The following is a 23,239-nucleotide window of genomic DNA, read 5'->3' as shown; positions in this document are numbered from 1 at the left end:
GCAAAGAAAGGCCTCAGCCATTTAGCCCCAAAATACCAGATTCTCAAGGCAGTTACACAAAGGTTGTGGTCAACCAAAGAGCAATGTGAACGTACAGTTGCAATGGGTTTGTTCTGTTACTCATGCTGACTGCTGTAACCAAGGGGTGCTGCTACCAAAAGCTGTAGAATTGTACAATGTACTGAATGTTTGGAAAGAGCCATGTGACATGATGCCATTGATGTATAAGCATGAATTGTGTGTGAAAGGAGTTTGTAATTCTGAAATGTCACTGTTGTTCCCTGTAATTAGTCTTGCAACCTCTCACATGAGAAGGAACATTCCAAACCTATTGTGTGGCATGGAAGGGGAAACTGAGGCGCACAACCATTTGGGTGGTCTGGCCAAATGCCAAGGGTGAAAGCATTTGTACCTTCATTTACTGGACTGTAACTGAATTCCAAACGTGCTGCAGCAGCTGGATGGGCTCTGCCTGCCCGAATTGAGAATGTGGATGACGGACCGGAGACCGAAGCCGGGAGACCAACCAACCCGAGGGAACTAAAGGGACTTGCCCGGCTGCATCACATGAAAAGGGCCAAGACCAAACTCCTGACTTGGAGCCTCCCCCAGCAGGATTATGACATGGAGGTGGTAACATCAAGGGGAGCACTGAGGGTACAGCCGATGCCCTATCCCGTGGGGAAGACTCCGAACTTCCCCAGGCCACCAGCTGAGTGACCCTGCTCAGTTCGGTCTGGAAGTGGGGGAGAGATGTGATGGAGTGGGGGAATACCTGTGTGCATGTGAGTGGCTCACAGAGGGTGTGGGTCTCCTGCTGAGAGTAACCTTGATGACCAGGTAACACCTTTGTACTGGAGACAAAGGAGGTGGAGCTTGAGGGGTTTGAATTGGAACTGGGAGTTGGGAAGCAGTTAGTCTGGGCTGAGAGAGAGCGACACCAAGGAGTGGGCAAGGCCTCCCTCAGGGCCTCCTCTCCCCAACATGGATTTGACTGGCTCTCTCTGCTGGCTGCACTGACCCCTCTGTACAATGCTGTGTCCTGTCAGCTAATAAACCCGCTGTTCTCCTGCTAAGTGACACTCACTCCTGCCTGCGGACGGATGTGGAGCTTGGGGGATCCCAAACCCCATCACACACCCTCAGCAAATTTGCAGATGACACTAAGCTGGGGGAGAGGTAGATACGCTGGAGGGTAGGGAATTGGTCCAGAGAAACTTAGACAAATTGGAAGACTGGGCCACAAGAAATCTGATGAGGTTCAATAAGGACAAGTGCAGATTCCTTCACTTGGGCCGGAAGAATCCCAAGTGTTGTTACAGGCTTGGGTCCGACTGGCTTAGTAGTAGTAGTTCTGCAGAAAAGGACCTGGGAGTTGTAGTGGACAAGAAGCTGGACATGAGTCAACAGTGTGCTCTTGTAGCCAAGAAAGCTAATGGCATATTAGGTTGCATCAAGAGGAGCGTTGCCAGTAGGTCCAGACAAGTGATTATTCCTCTTTATTTGGCTTTGGTGAGGCCGCAGCTGGAGTACTATGTCCTGTTGTGGGCCCCCACATAAAGGAAAGATATGGACACACTGGAGAGGGTCCAGCGAAGGGTGGCCAAAGTAATTAGGAGCCTGGTGCATATGATCTATGAAGAAAGGTTTAGGGAATTGGGTCTATTTAGTCTGCAAAAGAGAAGACTGAGTGGGGGGTTTGATAACAGCATTCAACTTACTGAAGGGAGGCTGCAAAGAGGCTGGAGAGAGGCTGTTCACAGTGGTCACGGATGGCAGAACACGGAACAATGGTCTTAAGTTGCAGTTGGGAAGGTCCAGGTTGAACATCAGGAAAAACATTTTCACTAGGAGGGTGCTGAAGCATTGGAATGGTCCACCCAGGGAAGTAGTGGAGTCTCCATCCCTAGAGGTGTTTGAGTCTTGGCTCGACAAAGCCCTGGCTGGGCTGATCTGATGGGTTTGGTTCTGCCTTGGGCAGGGGGCTGGACTTGATGTCTTTTTAGGTCTCTTCCAGGTCTATTGTTCTGTGATTCTATGACCACATAGACAAGAGACAACCACCACACAAGAAAGGGGTTGGCTATGGAAGCCCAGTCTCCCCCACCCAGGACTATCCCAGCTGTGAGCATCCTGCCCCCAGGTGCCCTTGGGACAACTTCAGCTCCCTCCCCCCTAAGTTCATTCAGGGACACGGCCGGCTGTTCCCCTCCACCAGGGAGTGAGGAGAAAGTGCACATTTGCTGCATTCCTCTCCGGCTGGGCAGTGCAGAGGACCGATGACCCTGGCCCTGCCCCAGGCAAGGGACATACACCGCTCCCCTGGTTGCACCTGCTGGAGCTGCAGCAGCCAAGCAGAGGTGCTTCTCACCTAGGCCCAAAGCTTCTACAGTGACAGTGGGCTAGGACAACTGTCTCTCCCCCGAGTCCCCATGCACTGACCCCTCCTCTCCAGACACCCGAGAGCAACAACTCAAGTGAAGCATTTTCAGTTTATTTAAAAAAAAAAAGACACCAAAAATTAATGAAGTTGAGGTTCTGAACAAACTCCAGTGTGTCTAGTTCTTTTATAAAGGAGCATGGGTTAATTTAAGGAACAAGTAGACTCTATTTTAGTTACCTGAATGGCTCCATAACACCACACCCTTGAGGCATGAGAAGCAGTGTGTTGGTTCATGGGGTTCTCACTGACTTTTTTTGCTCAGTGGCCCAGCTTCAAAAATAGTGACAAAGAGGTTACCGGATTTCTCTCCTGTGTGAATTCTCTGATGATCAATAACGTACAAGCAGCCACTGAAGGTTACCCACGTCAGTGCAGTCACTGGGTTTCCCTCTTCTGTGAACTCTCTGATAATTGACAAGGTACGAGTGTTCCCAAAACTTGTCCCACAGACAGAACAGCTGAAAGGCTTCTCTCTGATCTGTAACATTTTAGTGCTGACAAAAGCGTTTCCCACACTCAGAGCAGTTGAAGGGTTTCTCTCCTGTGTGGCTTCTCCTATGCGTAACAAAGTTTGACCTTCGTCTGAACCTTTTCCCACAGTCAGAGCAACTATAAGGTGTTTCTCCTGTGTGGATTCTGCAATGTCTCTTAAGACTTGAGGAGCATGAGAAGCTTTTCCCACAGTCAGAGCAGCTGAACGGTTTCTCTCCAGTGTGGGTTCTCTGGTGATAAATAAGACCTGAGCACTGACGAAAGCTTTTCCCACAGTCAGAGCAGCTGAAGGGTTTCTCTCCAGTGTGGGTTCTCTGATGATAAATAAGACCTGAGCACTGACGAAAGCTTTTCCCACAGTCAGAACAGTGGAAGGGTTTCTCTCCTGTGTGGATTCTCTGATGAGTAATGAGGTTTGACCTCTGCCTGAACACTTTCCCACAGTCAGGGCAGTTATAAGGTGTCTCTCCTGTGTGGATCCTGCAATGACTTTTAAGATTTATATGCCATGAGAAGCTTTTCCCACACTCAGAGCAGTGGAAGGGTTTTTCTCCAGTGTGGGTTCTCTGATGAACAGTAAGACCTGAGTACAGTTGGAAGTTTCTGCCGCAGTCAGGGCAGATATTGGGCTTCTTTCCTGTGCGGATGCTACAATGACTGTTAAGACTGAAGCTTTTCCCACAGGTTTTCTGTTGTTCGCTCTCTTTAGTGTTTCTCACACCTCTGCTTCCATGGCTGGAGTTATCCTGCCCCTCCCCTGCATGGTTTCCCTGCTGCCTTTCTGGGCTACGCTGACTCTCACAGGTCTCTCTGTGCCCAGGACTCTGAGAAACACGACCTTCAGAGCTTCCCAGGAACATCCCACAGGAGGCTACTTGCTCTGGTTCTTCCAGCTGAAGATTCTCCTCGTCATTCTTGAGCAGCATCACCTCACCTGCTGGGACACAGAGAGAACCAGACAGTGTCACTCCCTGTGCTGCGCTGAAAGGAAAACTCTGAAAGGGAACAGAAAAGGGGGAACGCAGCCAACAGCTGATGGAAAGATTGAAATAACATGAACTGAGCTGCTCCTCCGTCCTCACAACCCTTCCCAAGAGGAGGGACCCCAGCCCTGCCCCCACCCTCTGGCTAAGGCTGATGACAGGCTGAAGGCTCAGTCAGTCTGGATGAAAAGGCCCAAGTGACATCCAGGAGGACACAGAAATACATGTCTGAGTCTCTTTAGCTCACTGCTCACTTGGGTGGGGGTCACTGATGATCTCCCCTTTCCCAGCGCCCTGGAGATCTGGGACCCCCAGCGCCTCCCCTCGCTCCACCCAGGAGATCACATCAGCTTTGGGAGCTGGAAATCCTGCTTGGGGAGCAATTAACCAAGTGCTGATCTTATTCATGAAGGTCCAGGCCATTACTTCTTCCAGCCCCAGGATCTGAGCCGCCCACCCAGAGAGGCTCCTTCCCCACCTGGCACAGGCCGGGCTCTGGATGATACTAGATCCCATGTCACACTCACCTGGAGTACAGGTGCCTCACCCCTGCCTCGGGAATGGCCCAGCTCATTCCTGGGGGAGCCGAGTGCTCTGCTGCACTCTCTAGGGTGCAACTCAGCCTCCCGCTTGACCTGTTCCACCCCCCGCATCCCAGGGCAGGACAGGACCACTCAGCTCAAACAAGACACTCGATTTGGTGTTGTTTTTGTGGATAAAACTAACACAGCTACGCCCAATGCCTGGCACCAGGCAGGCTCTGAATTGAGACACGTGGAGCGGAAGCCCATCAAACCCATGAGAAAACCTGCACAGATACAGACACCATCTTCCTCGCCAAGTGTAAATGGATGGACGTCCCACCCAACGGACTGAAGGTGAAACACTCACTGCAACCGACACACTGCAGGGACTGTGTCAAGAGATTGGTCACACACTCCCACAGACCTGAGGAACCACCTGTTCAGCTTCCTGTGCAGCAAACAGGGAAACATCACAAGGAGCTCTCAAGTCTGGAGCCTCTCCTAAAAAACAGCCTCCCACACAAACGCCCAGGTGGCTGGACTTTACTGAAAGGAGACAGGAGAGTCACAACGCCCACTGCTCTTCTCTACAGGACTGTAAACTCTCTCACCTCCTACTTGCCGCATGGGGCCACAGTAGTGGTACCCGTAACTCACCCAGCAACATTGTCAATCTATCCAACCACACACACAGCCCGGCAGAGGAGTCTGTGCTATCTCGGGGACTCTCTTTGTGCCCCACCACCCCCACAAACATGACACAGTTCTGTGGGGATCTGGAACCCTGCCCCAGTTTTGCCAGGAATACTTTCCAGGAGCACTTTCGACAAGACTCTGAACAGCCCTACAGGCACCGTCACACCTACAGCACAAGAAGAAGAATTCTGTGTGGAATTGTTCCTGACAGTCAAAACGAGAGACTGGACCTATACACAGAGCGCTTTTGCTTCTGTGCACAGGCAGAAATTGTGGCAAAGCGACATCGCTTGTCCCAGGACCTCAGCCGTGCGGAATGCAATGTCACCCACAGCCTCAGAAACAGCTCTGGCGTTGTCATCCAACAGGCTGGCAAAGGAGCTGCTGTTGTCATCATGAATAGGCCAGACCATGAAAAGGAGACTCCCAGGCAGCTCTCCAATACCACCTTCTACAGGCTACTGTCCTCTGATCCCCCTGAGCAGCACACACAGAAACTGCACCGTCTGCTCAAGACACTCCTGACAAAAGCGCAGGAACAGATCTGCACAGACACACCCCCAGAGCCCCAAGATCCATAAATCTAGACATTCTGGAGGCACCATCAGCTCAGGCATTGGCACTCTCATTGCAGCCTTGTCCAGCTGTGGGGACTCTCTACTCAGACCTTATGTTACGAGCACTCCGAGCTATCTTTGAAACACCACTGACTTCCTCAGGAAACTGCTAGGCACTGGTGATCTTCCTGAAAACACCATCCTGGCCACCATGGATGTAGAGGTCCCTTACACAAAATACCCACGTGAAGATAGACTTCAAGCTGTTAGGAACATTATTCCTGATGATGCCACGGCACAAGTGGTGGCAGAACTTTGTCACTTTGTCCTCACCCACAAGTACTTCAGATTTGGGGACAATTTATACCTTCAAGTCAGTGGCACTGCAATGGGCACCCGCATGGCCCCACAGTGTGCCAACATGTTAATGGCTGACCTGGAACAGCTTCCGCAGCTCTCCACCCCTGGCGCCCTCCTCTACTTGAGCAACACTGACGACATCATCATCATCATCTGGACCCATAAGAAAGCAGCTCTTGAAGAGTTCCACTGTAATTTCAACACCTTTCACACCACCATGAACCTCAGCCTGGAATGGTCCACACAAGAGATCCACTTTCTGGACACTACTGTGCAAATAAGTGATGGTCAGATAAACACAACCCTATACCGGAAACACAAGGACCACTATGCTACCTCCATGCCTCCAGCTTCCATCCCAGGCACACTACAATATTCACGGTATACAGCCAAGCACTAAAGGTGCAACCACATTTGCTCCTGTCCCTCAGACAGAGACAAACATCTTCAAGACCTTTACCAAACTCTCCTGAAACTACAAGACCCACCTAAGGAAGAGAAGAAACAGATTGACAGAGCCAGACGTGTACCCAGAAGCCACCTGCTAGAAGACAGGCCCAGCAAACAAAACAACAGAACACCACTGGCCATCGGGTACAGCCCCCAACTAAAGCCTCTCCAATGCACCATCCGTGACCTACAACCCATCCTGGACAACAACCCTTCACTCTCACAGACCTTGGGAGGCAGGCCTGTCCTCGCCTACAGCCAGCCCACCAACCTGAAACAAATCCTCACCAGCAACTATAGACCACAACACTGAAACTCACAAACCAAACCCTTCGACAAACCTCGCTGCCAACTCTACCTACCAATGACACTACGACACCTGCTAAACCCGGGGTTGTGAGTTCAATCCTTGAGGAGACCATTTAGGGACTGGGGCAGATAGATGCCAGGGACGGTGCTTGATCCTGCCAAGAGGGCAGAGGACTGGACTAGATGACCTCCTGAGGTCCCTTCCAGCTCTCAGAGATGTGCATCTCCACTTATATTTTAATTTTATTTAAACCAGCGGGGCTTATTTGCCTGCACATCTAAACTGGACAGTCGGTATGTAAAAGAATAAATGGATGCAAATCAGATGTCAGGAATGGTAACATACAAAACCTCCCGGGATGCTCAGGAGCAGATTTAAAAGTAGCCATCCTGCAATGCAAAAATGTCAAAAGCAGACCTCAAAGAGCAACTGCAGAGCTACAATTCATTTGCAAACGTGACACCATCCATTTAGTATTGAACACAGACCAGGACCAGCTGGCGAAGTACAAAAGCAGTTTCTCTGCTCTGGCTGTTCACGCCGCCACATCAGCTACCTTCTTCTTGAGTGGGACTCCCTCCTTTTCTTCTGCCTGTTTATTTCTACTGGCCTCCGGAATTTGCACGTGGTGCATCTGGCGAATTGGGCCTTCGCCCACAAAAGCTGATCCTCTGGAAAATCCGTTAGTTTATAAGGTGCCACAGGACTTCTCTGTGTTTTTGCTCGACTCAAAACGTGAGCTCTGAGAGAGGTGGCAGGGCTGAAACCGAGACACCCAGGCAGGGCTCAGAATGCAGCTGCCACATGACAGGTCACTAGAACTTGGAGAGAAAGGCTCTGGCAGAGCTCTGGCTCCCCAAGGGCTCTGTCCACAAAGCTCCTGGCTGGGGCCTGGTTCCTCCGGCTCTTTGGCTCTGATGAGCTACTTGAACCAGCAGGAGGCAGAGGAAGTTGTCTGAGCAGCGAGGCGAGTCCCGGGCTGGCTGCTTCAGATTCTGCCCAGGCTCCTGCTCTGCGACCCCTGCCTGCCTGCGGCTGGGTGGGCCCTACCAGCGACCCACAAGAGCTGCTGCTCCTGCAGCCGGCCATGGCGGTGTTTGGCTGTGCTGCTCTCTGGGGGATGTGGCTGTTGTTGCAGCTGGGCTGCCCCTCGACTGCCTCAGTTCTACTCTGCGAGCAGCAGCTTCTCTGTGTGGTTCACCACTTTCCTCCTGCATCACGGGCTTGTTGCAGACTCACTTTCCAGCCGCACCCAGTGCGTTTCCCTTGGTGGGGGAAGGAGACTGGCAGAAGTGCGGCTGGAGGGTGTTAGTTACAGCCCCCATCTCTGCCTCACCCACAACCTCCTGCTGAGATTCTAGCTGCACTTTTGCCTTCACAGTTTTACTACCCACTGCCCAGGTTTGGACCCACTAGGTGTCACATGACCTAGCTGGGCACCTCCCAACCATCTTCAAAAACCCCCAATATCAATGCAGGTCAAGGACACTAGATGAGGTGTCAAGTATCAGAGGGGTAGCCGTGTTAGTCTGGATCTGTAGCAGCAACGAAGGGTCCTGTGGCACCTTATAGACTAACAGAAAAGTTTAGAGCATGAGCTTTCGTGAGTTAACTCACTTCTTCAGATGCTGAGGTGTGTTATGAGACCTACAGGGAGCGACACTGCATCCAAACTGTGGCGCACGTTACTCATAACTGGTTTGCTCTGTGTCTGGTACCCACCAGTGACTCCTGAGAAAGCAATCTACTGTACATGGGAGAGCTGGTGCGTCTGTCTGGGAGTTTGTGTTTCATTATTCAAGAACTTGCCCTAAACGGTAAGAGCCAGCAGGGGTGCAGCACGCTGGCCCCAGGGGTACCCTGCAGGCACTAAGAGCAGCCAGACCCAGCCCCACAGCTCTGGTACCCGCCGTTCCTGCCTGCGCCTCTCCACTCACACCTCCAGCCAAGGCAGATGGTGGGAAGCACACGGAGACCTGGGCTGTGGGAAGAGCAGCACCACTGCCACGTCCCTGAACCTGCTTCCCCTGGGAGGGGCTGTGGAGGGGACAGTCTCTCACAGGGGAGCCAGTGATTCCTGGGGCTCACACTCCTGACACTGGGGACAGGGGCAAGGAGGGACCCTGAACCAAAGCCAACCCAGCTGCTGTGGAGCCCACGCAGCCTCCGACACCCCCGGGGACAGGACTCCTCACCCAGCCAGCGCACGGTCTGGTAATTCTCCTGCATCACCTCCCTGTAGAGGGCTCTCTGCCCCGGGGCCAGCAGCCCCCATTCCTCCTCGGAGAAACACACAGACACCTCCTCCAAGGTCACCGGCTCCACCACCACAGCCATGTCCTCGCTCTGTCTCTGCAGGGCCAGGGCTGCTCTGGAGCCAGACATGGGTGCTCAGCGCCTGGCAGGGGAGAAGGGCAATGGAGACATTTCAGACGGGGCTGGAATCTGCTCCGCGCCCCCGGACTCCCCACACTCGCTCCCTGGGGCACACGTGCTGCACACGCACATTTGGGGAAACGCTCGAGTCTCACAGAAGCACCTCGCACAAGTCAGATCCCAAATCCGTCCTCGTTTCTCTCCGGACGCGGCCTGAGCCCCAGCACTGCTGCGCACTGGAGTGTGTCCCACGGAAACGTCACATGGTTAGTGACACACCACGGGGACAAGCCCGGAGGAAGGGAGCAGCTGAAGGGACAATGAGGGTCACTGAACTGCACCGCGGGGGAGCACAGGCACCGTGTGACGAGCGCCCGGCCCCACTGGGGAACCGGGAGGGGGGGGACACAAACCCACCCAGAGCTCTCGGATCCCCTGCGGGGGGGGGGGGTGCAATGGACTCAGGGCCCCAAATCACTGAGGGGGACAAGGGAGAAGAAAACCAGGGGGGTGCAGAGGCCCTGGGGCGAAAACAAGGGAGCTGGGGGAGAACCGAGCACAGAGCCCCCAGCACCCACTGGTCCCTGCGGGGTGCAGAGCCCGCGGGCGCCGCCCGGAGACTCCGCCTGGAGGTGCGAGTGGAGCCAGGAGCGAAAACCGGCCCCGAGTCACAGCCCCCCCGGGCGCCCCGGAGCCGGGCGGGGGCGAGTGCGGGGCGCAGGGGCGGCGCCTCTTTGCTCCCCACGGGGCCCAGCGCCGCGAGCCGCCGCAGCACGAAGCGAACCAGGCGCCGCTGCGGGGTGGCGGGTGGGTGGAGCTCGCGGCTCCCCGAGGCGGGACGGGGGGGGCGGGGCCGCGTGGAGCGGCCAGAGAACCGGGCGCCCCGGCCGGGGACCAGAGGGAGGCGCTGGTGCGGGGGGGGGGGGGTGTGGAGTCACTTCCCGGCCCGGGCCGGGCCCCCCCTCACCTGGCGGCGGCTCCTTGCGGGGGGCGGGGGCAGGGCTCGCGGGGGGCTGCGGGCGGCGGTGGCAGCGCGTGACCCGGCGGAGCGGCCGCAGGATGGAGGAAACTGGCTCCTCAGAAGTGACGTTAACGAAGGCTACGAAGGGTGAAGGCGGAGCCGAAGGGGGCAAGGGAAGTGACGACAGCAGGAGGCGGAACCTAGTGGGGTGGAAGAGAGACGAGTGAGGTCAGCGACGGCCGGGAGTAGATGGGTGGGGGAGGGGGAGTGACGTTGGCGGCACGTGACGAGGGGGAGGAACGGGAAGCGGGAGGGGACCTGTCAGGCTGTTCGCTCACTTCGCTGCCAGGTGGCGCTCTGCGGATTCCCCCAGTGACGTGCTGGGCTGTGAGCTTCGGCACCGGGTCTGCCCCAGAACGCGCATTGCCGGGTGCCAATCACCGCCTCGTGCCCCGAGCGCGCCAGGAGCTGCTGTGCGGGGGAGCCCTGTTAGTCTGGATCTGTAACAGCAACGAAGGGTCCTGTGGCACCTTGTAGACGAGCAGGAAAGTTCTGAGCATGAGCTTCCGTGAGCACAGACTCACCGCATCAGGTGCTGGTCTTGGAAATCTGCAGGGCCAGGTATAAATAAGCCAGAGCAAGGGTGGGGATAACAAGGTTAGCTCAGTCAGCAAGGGTGAGGCTCACTTCCAGCAGCTGATCTGGAGGTGTGAACACCAAGGGAGGGGAAGCTGCTTTCGTGTTTAGCCGGCCATTCCCAGTCTTGGTTTAAGCCTGAGCTGAGGGCGTCGAATTTGCAGATGAATTGTAGCTCAGAAATTTCTGTTTGGAGTCTGGTCCTGAAATTTCTTTGCTGTAGGATAGCTGCTTTTAAGTCTGCTACTGTGTGGCCTGGGAGATATATTGCCATTTCTGATATCTGATTTGTGTGCGTTTATTCTTTTATGTAGAGACTGTCCAGTTTGTCCGATGTATTTAGCGGAGGGGCATTGCTGGCACATGATGGCATAAATTATATTGGTAGTTAGAGTGACTGCGGTGCGGTGTATAGTATACTATACTGTACTATACTAAACACTGCACCACAGTCACTCTAACTCAGGGACCCATCCATGCAACAAACCTCGTTGCCAGCTCTGCCCACATATCTACACCAGCAACACCATTACAGGACCTAACCAGATCAGCCACACCACCGTGGGTTCATTGAGCTGCACATCTACCAATATAATTTATGCCATCATGTGCCAGCACTGGCCTCCCGCCGCGCATCGCTGTTGCTCTGAGTCATCCCCGCCCTTCACCCTGCCCCAGCGCTGCGCGCAGCCCCCGCTGTGCTCCCCACAGCCCCAGAGGGGAGCGAGTCTGTGCTGGCCTCGCCTCAGCCTGGCCCCGCCCCCTCGCCCCATCTGTCCGGCCCCAGCAGCTCGTCCCGGCTCGTGTCTGTGATTTCCCCGCAGGAGTTTGTTCTGTGCCCCACGTGGTCCCCAGGCGGGCAGATTTCCTGGGCTGGGGTCAGTTCCTCTCCAGGTCCCTCCCTCCTGCCCCCAGCCTGGATTGCTCGTGTCAGGGGCGGCTCTTCTCTCCGCCCGCCCGCAGCCGGGGGCGCTGTCACCGGGCACCACTTGGGGGCGTCTTGTCCCCCAACACTCGCAGCGGCCCCGACTTGTACCTGTCACAGTGCAGAGACCCCCGTGTGTGAAACCCCCTTTTCAGTTCACACCCCCTGTCCGTCACTGACACACACACGCGTCCTGCAGCGCTGGGAAGACTCACAAAAGAACCTGGCCGTGGGGCTGAGCCGCTTCTTCACACCTGGAGGTAGCGCTGTGCTGGGAAAAGCCTTTCTCAAGTCATCCTCCATCCCGCCAACTACAACCCGCATTCCTCCATCGCTCTTATTTCCTGGTCATCAAAATGTTGTGTTTCTTATCAGGTGACAGTACTTCTAACTGTTCACTTTAATGCCTTAAATACCAAGAAGTCCTATAACAGCAACGAAGGGTCCTGTGGCACCTTATAGGCAAACAGAAAAGTTTTGAGCATGAGCTTTCGTGACTACAGACTCACTTCATCAGATGCTGGGGAAGTCCTGTGGCACCTTATCGACAAACTGAAATTTTGGACCGAAAAGCTTTCGTGGGCAAAGACCCGCTTCATGAGATGCATGAGTGGGGCTTTGCCCACAAAAGCTCATGCTCCAAAACATCTGTTAGTCTACAAGGTGCCACAGGTTTTCTTGTTGTTTTTGAAGATTCAGACAAACATGGCTCCTCTCTGATACTTTGCTGCCATAGATTTCTATATAGGCTACATGTGTTCTGATACATTTCAGTGACGTTTTTCATTCTGACAGCTGAATGATCCCTTTCTGACTGGTTTGTGTAAAGGGCACAGTGCCAAATTTACTAGCTTTGGCCTTCCCCAAATCAGTAAAATACACAGTAATTCAAGAGCTACAGTGCATGTGAATATGAGACAGTCCTTAATAGCATCAAACCATACTTTTTGTAACCTCTGTTTTTAAGAGCAGCGCGCACACACTGGTTTGTAATGTGATACTGGGGGGTTATGGCTGAGGTGGGGGTTGGTGACTTTGGGGGTTATGGCTGAGTTGGGGGGTTGGTGACTAGGGGGTTATGGCTGAGGTGGGAAGTTGGTGACTGGGGGGCTATGGCTGAGGGGGGGGGTTGGTGACTGGGGGGTGATGGCTGAGGTGGGGGGTTGGTTATTGGGGAGTTATGGCTGAGGTGGGGGTTGGTATCTGGGGCGGTTATGGCTGAGGTGGGGGTTGGTATCTGGGGGGTTATGGCTGAGGTGGGGGGTTGGTGGCTGGGGAAGTTATGGCTGAGGTGGGGGTTGGTGGCTGGGGAGGTTATGGCTGAGGTGGGGGTTTGGCTATTGGGGAGTTATGGCTGAGGTGGGGGTTTGGCTATTGGGGAGGTTATGGCTGAGGAGGGGGTTGGTGGCTGGGGAGGTTATGGCTGAGGAGGGGGTTGGTGGCTGGGGGGTTATGGCTGAGGTTGGGGGTTGGTGGCTGGGGAGGTTATGGCTGAGGAGGGGGTTGGTGGCTGGGGAGGTTATGGCTGAGGAGGGGGGTTGGTGGCTGGGGAGGTTATGGCTGAGGAGGGGGTTGGTGGCTGGGGAGGTTATGGCTGAGGAGGGGGTTGGTGCTGGAGCGTTATGGCTGAGGAGGGCGTTAACACCCAAGGTGATGCTAAGGTGGCAGTGGGGAGTCTGGGCTCTGAGGACAAGGAGCGGCTGCATTCTCTGACGGGCAGCTCATGTCCTTCTTCCAGCACCGCCTGCAGACCCTGCCCAGAGATACTCGTCCCTGGAGACTCCCAGGTATCAGCCCACATGGCCAGGCTGGAGGTGATGCTGCTGCTGCTGTTCTTAGGCTGACGAGTGGTGTTGGGTGGAAGCTGGTCGTGGGGTAGGAGCGTCAGAGTAGCACCGACATAAAGAGCAAGTAAGTGCCGTCCAGACACTGCACAGCCCACCACCCTGCGCCGAAACCCTGCACCTCCAGCCCCTTTCTGCCCTTCTCCGTGGCCAGACACCCAACTCCCATCCAGATCCCACTCGCTGGCAGCCCTGTCCCTCACAGTGAACCCCTGATTTTGGTCCAACCATCGAGACTAGGAGGGCCCACAAAATCCACCATCTCTGGTACTGGGGAACTGTTAATTTGTCCTGAGACCTTGAACCTTTATCCTATGTCCCCTGCTGGCCACATGGGGCTGTAGCACCCAGGGAGTGAGATGTCTCCTTGGGGGCCACATCAGTTCCCAAGTGACTTTTCTGTGGGACAGAGGCCCTGATCCAAAAAAGATTCTCCACCCTGCTGCAAGAAAGGACAATGATGAAACCTTCTGTGTGAGGCAAAGTATTTTACTTCATTCAGAAATGAAGCCTGGCCCATAAATCCCCAGCTGGAGCCCAGCCCCCATCTGTCTGCAGCATCAGAACATCCTGCAACCCCTGTTCCACCATCCTGAGCCCATCACATACCTGTGCCTCCTCCCCCGAGCACCTCATATCCCTCATCTCCAGACTCCTGCAGCAGCAGACGTCCCATTAAATAAGATCTGGGAGTTCAAGGTTCATTGATGCAACTTTTAATCATGTCAGTTACCTTTAAGTTGTATAATTTCTGCCATGCAGATGAGCATTCTTGTCTCTCTGACAGGTTGGAGCCAAGGTGGGTGTATCTCTGCACATCACAATGGACCATGTGATGTGTCGTGGATGGAAGCTGGAGGCCCTGGGAAAGTAACAATGACATGGGTGTTGCCCACAAAAGCTGATGCCCAGATAAATCCATGAGTCTGACGTGCCCCTGGACTCCTCCGTGTGTGTGTAGATACAGACTAACACGGCTCCTGGTCCCCCAATCACTGTTGTGTTAATCTAGGACAGCTGGACAAAGCCAGTCCAGGAGCTTGGCCCAGTGCTCACAGCAATCCTCTGGAACTGGCTCAGTGCTTCCTCTAAGCCCAGGCTGAGGTGGGTCCCACAGAGACATGGGACCTGCCAGCTGGTGCTGGAGCACCCATTGGGATGGCATTTTTCCCTGGGGACGGGGAGGGTTCCACAAAGGGGCCCTGCCCCTGGGAAATTCTCCTTCAGGACGGGGAAGCCAGGAGTGCTCATCTTCAGCCAGGTGGGATTTCCGTGTGACAGGCTGTATCAGGGCCCTGCTGGACCTGCTCCCACAGTAAGTGGAATATAAAAGCCTCTGACGTAGCTCAGGCAGTGCTGACTGCAGGAGGACGACGCACGGAGGGAGCTGCAGACCCAGGGGAGCCGAGCCAGCGGGAGCCTCCAGCAGCAGCCGTGGCCAGGGAGGCCCTCGGGTTGAATTCTGCCCCCAAGCTGCACCAGGAGAGAGAAGTGCCAGAGCTGGTAGGACGGCGCCAGTGTGGGAATTGTCAACGGGGGGTTCTCCATCCCTTGGCATTGCTCAGGGATGATGTGAGGGCATCAGTAACTCAGCCGGGGCAGGGGGCAGGGACAGGAGGGGCTGGAGGAGGTTCTGGGGCCTGCAAGGTGCAGGAGGTCAGACCAGATGCTCATGATGGTCATTTGTGCCCATCAAGTCAGAGCCCAGGAGACCTGCCTTTTGGCTGCTGGGGGACTCCTGGCCCCAGCTCCGACCCACGGCTCTGACAGCCGCCACTCTGACTGCTGGGCATGACTGCTCCAGCGAGGCCACTGAGAGCGCTTTGCCTGGGGAGGGGCTGTTGTCATGGCAAGAGAAACCCTCCTCCTGGGTGGGTGGGCTGCATCCCAGCAAGGGGGCTCTGCTGGCACCACTCTGTCCCCACAGGCCCTAGAGTGCAGCCGCACCTCGGCTATCAGGGAAAGTGTTTCACATACTCTGGTGTGCAGGGAAAAGGATAAAACACGACCCCAGGGTAGGCTTAAGACCCAGAAAGCAAAGCTCACCAAAAGACAAATTAAGTTTCTGGCTTATTTCAATTTGATCTCGTTCTTTTAAGCCAGTCCCACAGTCTCACGAGCGTTTTATTTGACTCCTGATGTGGTTACACCTGAAGTGGGGGAGATTTTGGCATGGAGGGAGCATCCCTCAGAGGTCACGTTTGCTATTCCAGGCAACGCAGGAGGCAGCAGGGACTGCGGAGTCAGCGGGAGGCTGGATAAATCTTGGCTGGTACCAGTGGGCAGCAGACACAGTGTCTTGTGCTCAGTGAGTAGGAAGCTTTTTATACACCAGTCTGTCCCCACGGGTCTCTGGCCACTCACTGCTGGGGTACTGAGGTGTGAGCCCTGCCGTGGCCCTGGGCATTCCTGGCCAGGCTCTCCCTTCACTCCTCCACTCTCCATCCAGGCAGCTCTGTGAATGGGGGTCACCTTCCCTGAGAACCGCCTCCTGCATAGAAGGGGTGAGAAAGGGACTGCCAGGAACTCCTGGCTGTGGTGGCCCTCAGGGTCGTAGAGGAATCCCCTAGTGCAGCGTTTCTCCCCTGGGGGTCCCAGCCCAGAAGGGGGTGAAAAGGCGAGGGCAGGAGGGTCGCTCACAGGGGCACCAGACGTTTGGGCTTTCCCAGCCGTGGCCTCATCTGCAGTCCCAGGGTCTCCGTCCAGGCGGAGTTTGGAAATAAGAAGTGTCCGTGATCTCCCCTGCCCTTCCCAGCCGTGTGGCTGGAGGGGCAGCTGCTCTCTGCCGCCCAACATGGTCAGCAGCGGCACAGACAGAAGGGTAGCAATGCCATCGCTGGCTGCACTCCCTTCTGCGCTGCTGCTGCTGGCACTGACTTCTCAGGTGGGCTCCCGCTCGCTCTGACCACCCAGCTTGGAAGGGAGATGCCACGGGCAGCGGCACAGGGTGAAGGGTGGCAATGCCAAGCTACACCCCTTCCCTTCTGTGCTGCTGCTGGGAGCAGCGCTGCCATCCCAGCTCAGGGCTGTCCCTGCAGCAGAGCAGTGGCTGCTGTTGTGGTTTCCATTTCGGAGGGTGGCCCCACTGGGCAGCAGGGAGGGGTGGTCACTAGCAGGACACCCTGCCTTCTGCACTCTGTTGGTGGCGTTGACTTCAGAGCTGGGTGTCCCGCTGGTGACCACCCCTCCCCCAGTGCTCAGTGGGGCCACCCTCCAAGCTGGGAGCCACAAGGGCAGCCGCTGCTCTGCTGCCGCCCAGGTCCAAAGGCTGTGCTAGCGCCTGCAGTGGGGCAGAAGGAAGGGGGGTGATACCATACCAGGCCCCTTCCTCCTGTGCTGCTGCGGGCGGTGGGGCTGACTTCAGGCCAGGGCACCCGGCCTGTCCCTCCCTCTCTCTGGCGAGCCAGGCTGCCCCCAGCAGTGGCATGGGGGGGGGGGTCGCAGTCACAGCCCCTCTGTGCCTCTGTTGGGGGCAGAGGGCCGTGTGCACATGGTGACCGCACTCCCTCACTGCCCAGCATGGAAGTGAGAGGCATCACCAGGAGCAGCACAGAAGGGAGAGTGGCAGGACCAGCCCAGGCCTTCCTCCCTCCTGCGCTGCTGGTGGCGGTGGGGTGGTGTAGCCAGACATGAACCCCCTATTTGGCCTTTTCTTCCTCTCCCCTGCCACTGGGAGAGACAAAGAGAAAAATAAGCAGGGGAGGCAGGCGGCCTTTGATGTCCTGGGAACACAGCTGTGCTGTCTCGCCCAGCCTCTCTACTATACACAAAAACCAGACAGTGGATGGGCTAGCTAATGGCCACCCTTCTGGCTGATCTCAGTAACTGACACGCCTTGATCACTTCCCCAGCCTTGATCACTGCCCCAGGAAGATTGGGGAACCCCGCCCACCACCTCCAAAGGTGCACAATTGTCCACAATTCACAGGTGCAAATTGAGCCTTGCACCTTCCCTGGGAAACCTGGGGTTCAAACACTCTCCTCCCAATTGGCCACTTGAGACCAGGAAGAAGCCTACCTGCCACAAAAGGTATAAGAGGGCTTGGCAGCCACCCCCCCTTGGAGTTTCAATCACCTACAGCTGCTGGCCAAGTCTGGAATTAACTCCCGAGACTGGGGATGCCTGGTTCATATCTACTTCTTCCTGAGGGATTGAGAGAATCTGGGTCACACTGGATCTAGGAGGCAGGGGTAAGAATTGCACCTGTATTGCACTTCTTTCCTATAGGAATTGAGGGAAAACCTGGTGAAACCAGAGTCTTAAGAGGCAGGGGTGAAAATCACACCTGCAACTTGCCTTTCTTGTGTACACAATTGAATTAGTTTAAGCTAGTGAATTTGTCTAGAACTTTTCTTAAGTTAAATTGTGTTGTTTCCCCTTCAAAAACCGTGAGTACTAACTGTTTTGGGCTATAAACTGCTAAAAACCATTAGCCTGTCACTCAGACCGCGGGAAGCCCTGACCTTATCTTTAAAACGCGTTTACCCCTTTGATCCATTAGAACACTGCGATCCTCCGCTATCTTTTACATAGAACTGTAGAAAATTATTATCTTGCCTGTCAAACCCCAGGGGGTCCTCGCCTTACCTGAACTGGCGAGCTGCGGTCAGCAATGACCTTCTGTGAACATTAGTAACCACGAGAAAAATCATTGTCTTGTCACTCACTCGGCGGCCATCTTGGTTTCATTCATAAATTGAGCGGTCAGTTTAAAACCCCTGTTTACACGCAGCAGCCGCTTCTGTGGTAAAATCGCTGCCAGCGGTTTCCTATTAACTGTTGTGAATTTTTGTTTACAACTTTACTAATTGTGGAACTTCGATCACTTGTCTGAGTTATATTGTTTCCATCTGTGTATAAATACAAAGTAACTGTTACAGCCTCTAATAAGTGTAATTTTCCTTTAGCTGCTGTGCCCGAACTAAACACAAACCAAAGAACCCCGCCTGCCCTGGCTGCTCAGCGCAGCTCCTGGGGCGGCATCGCCCCCTCCTTTGCCCCACCAGACCCTGAGCTGGCACCTGGGCATCGGCTCACAGAGCCCTGAGAGACCCCGGTGTGTGCGAACCCCCCGCCCCGCGGGACCGTCTCTCTCCGCGCCCCGCCCCCCCGGCACGTGCCCACAGCCGGCGCACCCCAGCCTGGCCCCTCAGGCCCCCGGGGAGGTGAAGCACCGCCCCCCACCCTGCCCCGCCGCCCTGGCTGAGGAGCCGCTGGAGCACGTGACACCCCCCCCCCCCCCGCACGAGCGTTTCGCGCCCGGGAGACAGGACAGAACCGCCCCACCCCCCCGCAGAGGGCACGTGCGGCCGGACCACACACCCCTCCCGCTCCGCCCGAGCTGAGCTCCGGGGGGACCGAGCGCCCCCCCATTACCCTGGGTCCGTGTCCCTCCCACGGGGTGAGTGACCCCCCCACAGCTTGTCCCGTCCCCCCCCCCCCGGCTCTTCGCGGGGCTCCCCCTCCCCCGGTGCGGGACCCTGACACTCACCACCGGGCGGGGCTGTACGAAACACTCCCGCGCAGCTCGGGCTCCGCCCCGGCCTCCCGTACCGCGCTGTGGTTTGTATCGGTGCTGAGCAAAACCAAGGTGGGCCCATTTCATCTTCGTTCTCTGACACAACGTCGTCCTGGGGCTCTGGGTCCTCAAGGAAGGCCCTGTCGAGCTCTGGAGAGGTTCCCAGAAAGAAAATAATGCAAGATCCTGGGGTCTTTTTAGGTTTTTACAAAATCCCATGACACCGCCCCCCCACCTCGCTCATTCGTTTCTTACCTCTTTGGCTTCTTTTCCATTCTCCTTGTCCGACTCCTGCAAGCTGCGGCCGCCTTCCTCCGTAGGGGAGGACAGAGAGAGGCCGTCTACCTTGTCGGGCTGCCTCGAGAGCGGTTGGGTTTCGGGGTCGGGTTCCGGTGTATCCGTCAACAAGGGTTGGGCCAAAGGGCTCCCCTCGGCTACCGCCTCCCCCTCGGAGCTGTCGCGAATGCGGCGCTTTCTCCACGTGCGGCAGAGACCCGTCGGCACATGAACAACATCTGAACTCCTGGCAGGGGTGGTGAAAGTGTCCCTCTTCCCGCTCAGCATTTGCACATTTCTGAAACTCGCGCTCTTGGAACCAGATGGCCTCTTTGTGGGGGTAGCGCTGCGCTCCGATTGGTAGAGGGTGGCGGGGCGAGCGAGGGGTCATATGCCTCACTTAACTCAGATGTACTCCGACCCCCCCAAGGGCACGTCTTCTGGTGACAAGGGGCGGACCTAAAGAAGTCGGGGCGGAACTTCCAGTGACAGGAAGGAGGAGCAAAAGGGTTAAGGGGGTGGGACTTCTGGTGAAAGGGGCGTGGATCAAGGGGAAAGGGGCGTGGCTAAAGTTTGATTGCTGGTCGATCCCTTATACTACTAGGACCCATCACCAGGCCTGATAGTTTTGGGGTTTTTAAAATCTATCCTGCCCCAGACCCTTGAAGGCCCTTCTGAAGGGTTAATCCCACAGCCCTGGGTTTACCAGGCCAATGCTCTAAGCACTGACCTCTCCCTCCTCACCATTGTTCCCCTCCAGCAGCAAAATAAAATGTGTATGTGCACCAAAGCCTGTGGCTGTGCGCCTGCAATAGAAACACAGGCGGCCAGCGCTGGGTGCTCTGCAAACCAGTTGAGTGGCCCTGAATCTTTCCTGGGCAGCCACCCAAGTACTCCGGGGTGGTCACAGAACTGGAAGAGACCTGGAGAGATCCTGGAGCGATTGAAATCCAGGCCCTCTATGGCATCGCTCTCTGAAACGCTCCCACTTCCATGTGCAGAGCCAGGTGAGCAGGGAGGACTGCAGAGTCTCAGTGCAGGGGTGAGAGGATGGTGCCGGGCAGAGAGGTTCACATTCATTAGGAACTGGGGAATCTTTTGGAGAAGCGGGAGGCTGTACAGGGGGGATGGGCCCCACCTACCCCAAAATGGAACTAGGCTGCTGGCACTTAACACTGAGATGTCGCAGAGCAATTTTTAAATGAAGGGCTGGGGGGAGCCGATGGGCGCAGAGGAGCGTGTGGATTGGACACAGGCATCTCTTACGGGAGGGTCGATAAATAGGGATTCTCTGTGTTCTACTCAGGAGGAGAGGGCTGAAGATGATAAAACGGGTAAAATCAGATGGGAATAAATCGACTGGAAAAGAATCTAATCCATCTGGAAAAGACAGACAGATCAGAATCACAATCACAGAATCCGAGGGCTGGAGGGGACCTCAGGAGGTCGTCTAGTCCAGCCCCCTGCCTAAAGCAGGATCAACCCCCCCAAAGCATCCCAGCCAGGACCTTGTCAAGCTCGGATTTAAAAAACCTCCACGGGTGCAGATTCCACCACTTCCCTCAGTAACACATTCCAGTGCCTCACCACCCTCACGCTGACGCAGTTTTTCCTGATATCCAACCTGCACCTCCCCCTCTGTCACTTCAGGCCATTGCTCCTTGCTCTGCCATCTGTCACCACTGAGAACAGCTTCGCTTCATCCTCTCTAGAGCCCCCCTTTGGGTAGTTGAAGGCTGCTATCAACTTGCCCCCCAGTCCTCTCTACAGGAAACTAAATAAACCCAAATCCCTCAGCTTCTCCTCATAGGTCATGTGCTCCAGCCCCTTCATCCCCCTCCTTCCCCAGAGGGCAAAGAAGCAGGTCTGGGTGTTCAAAGGGACATCAGTGGCCCAGTCCCACTGGGTGGCTCTCCAGTGGGAGCACAGAGCTACAGAGCCAGAAATCCAGTTGGGTCGTGTCCCTTCCCTTGCAAGGGGAGGCCGGGGCATGAGGGGCCTGCCAGGGCTGGAGAGCAGGCAGGGGCAGGTGGGAGACAGCGCTGCTTCCCCAGGTTAGCTCAAGCGACTCACGACTCCTTACCCGTGCCTCAGTTTACCCTGAGGGGTTCCGTAGAGGCAAACCCGGCCCATGGGGTGCCTGTGCTGGGGAACGCAGCTCTTGTCGTCTGTCACAGGCCTCGGGGAGCTGAGGCAGGCGACATTTTGACACACGTTGGCCGGTCAAGGGGAAGTCTCCCCCTCACTTGCTCTGAGGCAGCTTGTCGGAGCTGTGGGGCAGCCCAATGGGCTGCAGTAACCCCCATGCTCCTTGGTGTATCTCGAGTACGCTCACGATAGTGGCATGAAGCCCTTCTCGGTGAATTATCCGGACTGCCCCGTTCCCTGGGTTGCTGGGAACGTGTCCTCACTCACCAAGGGAAACCGAGGCGCAGAGTGACAGGGAAGTGAGGGAGAGCAGGCCAGAGCTCAAACCACTCGACCCCACTGCCCTCCCAGAGCTGAGAAGAGAACCCAGGAGTCCTGGTGCCCAGCCCTGCCCCTGCTTCAACTGCGAGATCTCCCTCTGCTCCTACAATAATGTACCCATGAGATGTCACCCTCCTTTGGGAGATGGAAATAGACACCCCGCCCCTCCCAACCCCGCTGCACTGCCCCTCGCCCCACCCCCATCCTAAAGCCAGCCTCTGAACCAGGCACCCATTTCACAGCCCCACACACTGAGCCCTGCACGGCACTTCCTGCGCAGCCCAGCCCCCTGGTCACTCACTCATGGGCACAGGACACGTGGCAGTGCCGGAGCGCTCCCCGCAGGCAGCGGCTGGGTCCCAGCCCAGCCCGGCCCAGCTGCAGCGCAGGGCGTCGGTGGCAGCGGGACTGCAGCGCCGTTGTGGCCGCGCCCCCCGGCCCTGGTGCTGTGCGGTGCCGCCCGGCGGAGGCGGCGCTGGGCGCCCCGGGGCTGCACCGGGAACACGTGACGTGCACGTGGCGGGTGTGTAGCGGGTGTGACAGTGTCACACCGACGGGCGGGGCGGGGCGGGGCGCTGCGGGGGGAGGGGCAGGACACCGCACACACCCGCTGCAGGGCCGGGCCGGGCCGGGCGTGGGTGACAACAGCCCTGTCCCGCCCTCTGAGCGCGCGGGGGGGCGGGGCTCACCCCCTGGGGACTGTCCCCCCGTGGGGCTCTCGGGGGCAATGACCCCGCCCCCCGCAGCGCTTTGTCACGTGCGCGACGAGCGGGCAGCGGCTGCCACAGCCCCGGCAGGGTCAGTCCGCGCAGAGGGCCCCGCCGCGCTCACTGCGCATGCGCGGTACGGGAGAGGGCGGGGCATAGCCCGAGCTTCTGGCCCCCGCCAGCCCCCCCCTCCCCCGCGGTACGTGTGTTACTGGAGAGACATTATCGCTGCGTTCTGGAGAGGGACGCAGCCGAGCTGGGTTTTGTATTCAAATCCGGCACCTTAACACAGGGGTTAAATCTTGATGGGAACTTTCTGCGTCACTCTAGGGGCTCGTCTGCGAACTTGGCTCAGTCCAACTCTTGACCTCCCGCCCCGCCCCGCCGCTCTCTGATTTGCCCCCCATGATCATTTGTTTTCTGATTTGTGCGCCTTGATTTCTGTGTTCGGTTCTCTGTGCCTTAAATCTTGAGTCTGCTCCGGTCCGGCTCTGGGCGGGAGAAGTGGGTCTGTCCCACGAAAGCTGGTCATCTAATAAACCATTTTGCGAGTCTTTAAAGTGCTACTTGACCGCGTTTTATTTTGATAGTGTAGAGACTGGCGGGGCTTCCTCCCTGTTACTATCCAACGCTTAACGCGGACCGAGTCCAGCATTGGCGGGGGGTGTTGGTTATTGCCGGGGGGTGAATTCCTCCGCTCTGAGGTGGGTG

The 23,239-nt window shown here is 56.4% G+C and overlaps 1 protein-coding gene and 1 long non-coding RNA gene across 5 annotated transcripts in view; both read right to left on the bottom strand.

Moving 5' to 3' along the window:
- Window positions 1–2,514: 2,514 nt before the first annotated feature.
- LOC142024971 (uncharacterized) overlaps window positions 2,515–23,239 on the bottom strand; it is a 34,784-nt gene continuing 14,059 nt past the window's right edge. Inside the window, exon 5 of the mRNA XM_075017369.1 lies at window positions 2,515–3,601. Coding sequence (XP_074873470.1) covers window positions 2,932–3,601 — 670 coding nt within the window. The 3' untranslated portion in view covers window positions 2,515–2,931. The remainder of the gene's footprint in view (window positions 3,602–23,239) is intronic.
- Window positions 14,292–22,300, bottom strand: LOC142024989 (uncharacterized). 4 transcript variants are annotated; one of them, XR_012648546.1, is made up of 6 exons: window positions 22,123–22,300; window positions 19,332–20,732; window positions 19,050–19,226; window positions 18,146–18,408; window positions 17,576–17,701; window positions 15,069–16,048 (listed from the first exon to the last, which is right to left on the bottom strand). It is a non-coding gene; the product is annotated as an uncharacterized LOC142024989 (long non-coding RNA). The 4 variants fall into 4 exon arrangements; XR_012648548.1 differs by lacking the exons at window positions 15,069–16,048; window positions 17,576–17,701 and adding an exon at window positions 14,292–15,030; XR_012648545.1 differs by having other exon boundaries at window positions 17,576–18,408.

Source organism: Carettochelys insculpta, chromosome 22, assembly GCF_033958435.1.
Source record: "Carettochelys insculpta isolate YL-2023 chromosome 22, ASM3395843v1, whole genome shotgun sequence".
NCBI lineage: Eukaryota > Metazoa > Chordata > Testudines > Carettochelyidae > Carettochelys > Carettochelys insculpta.
This window is presented reverse-complemented; position numbering and strand designations above follow the sequence as displayed.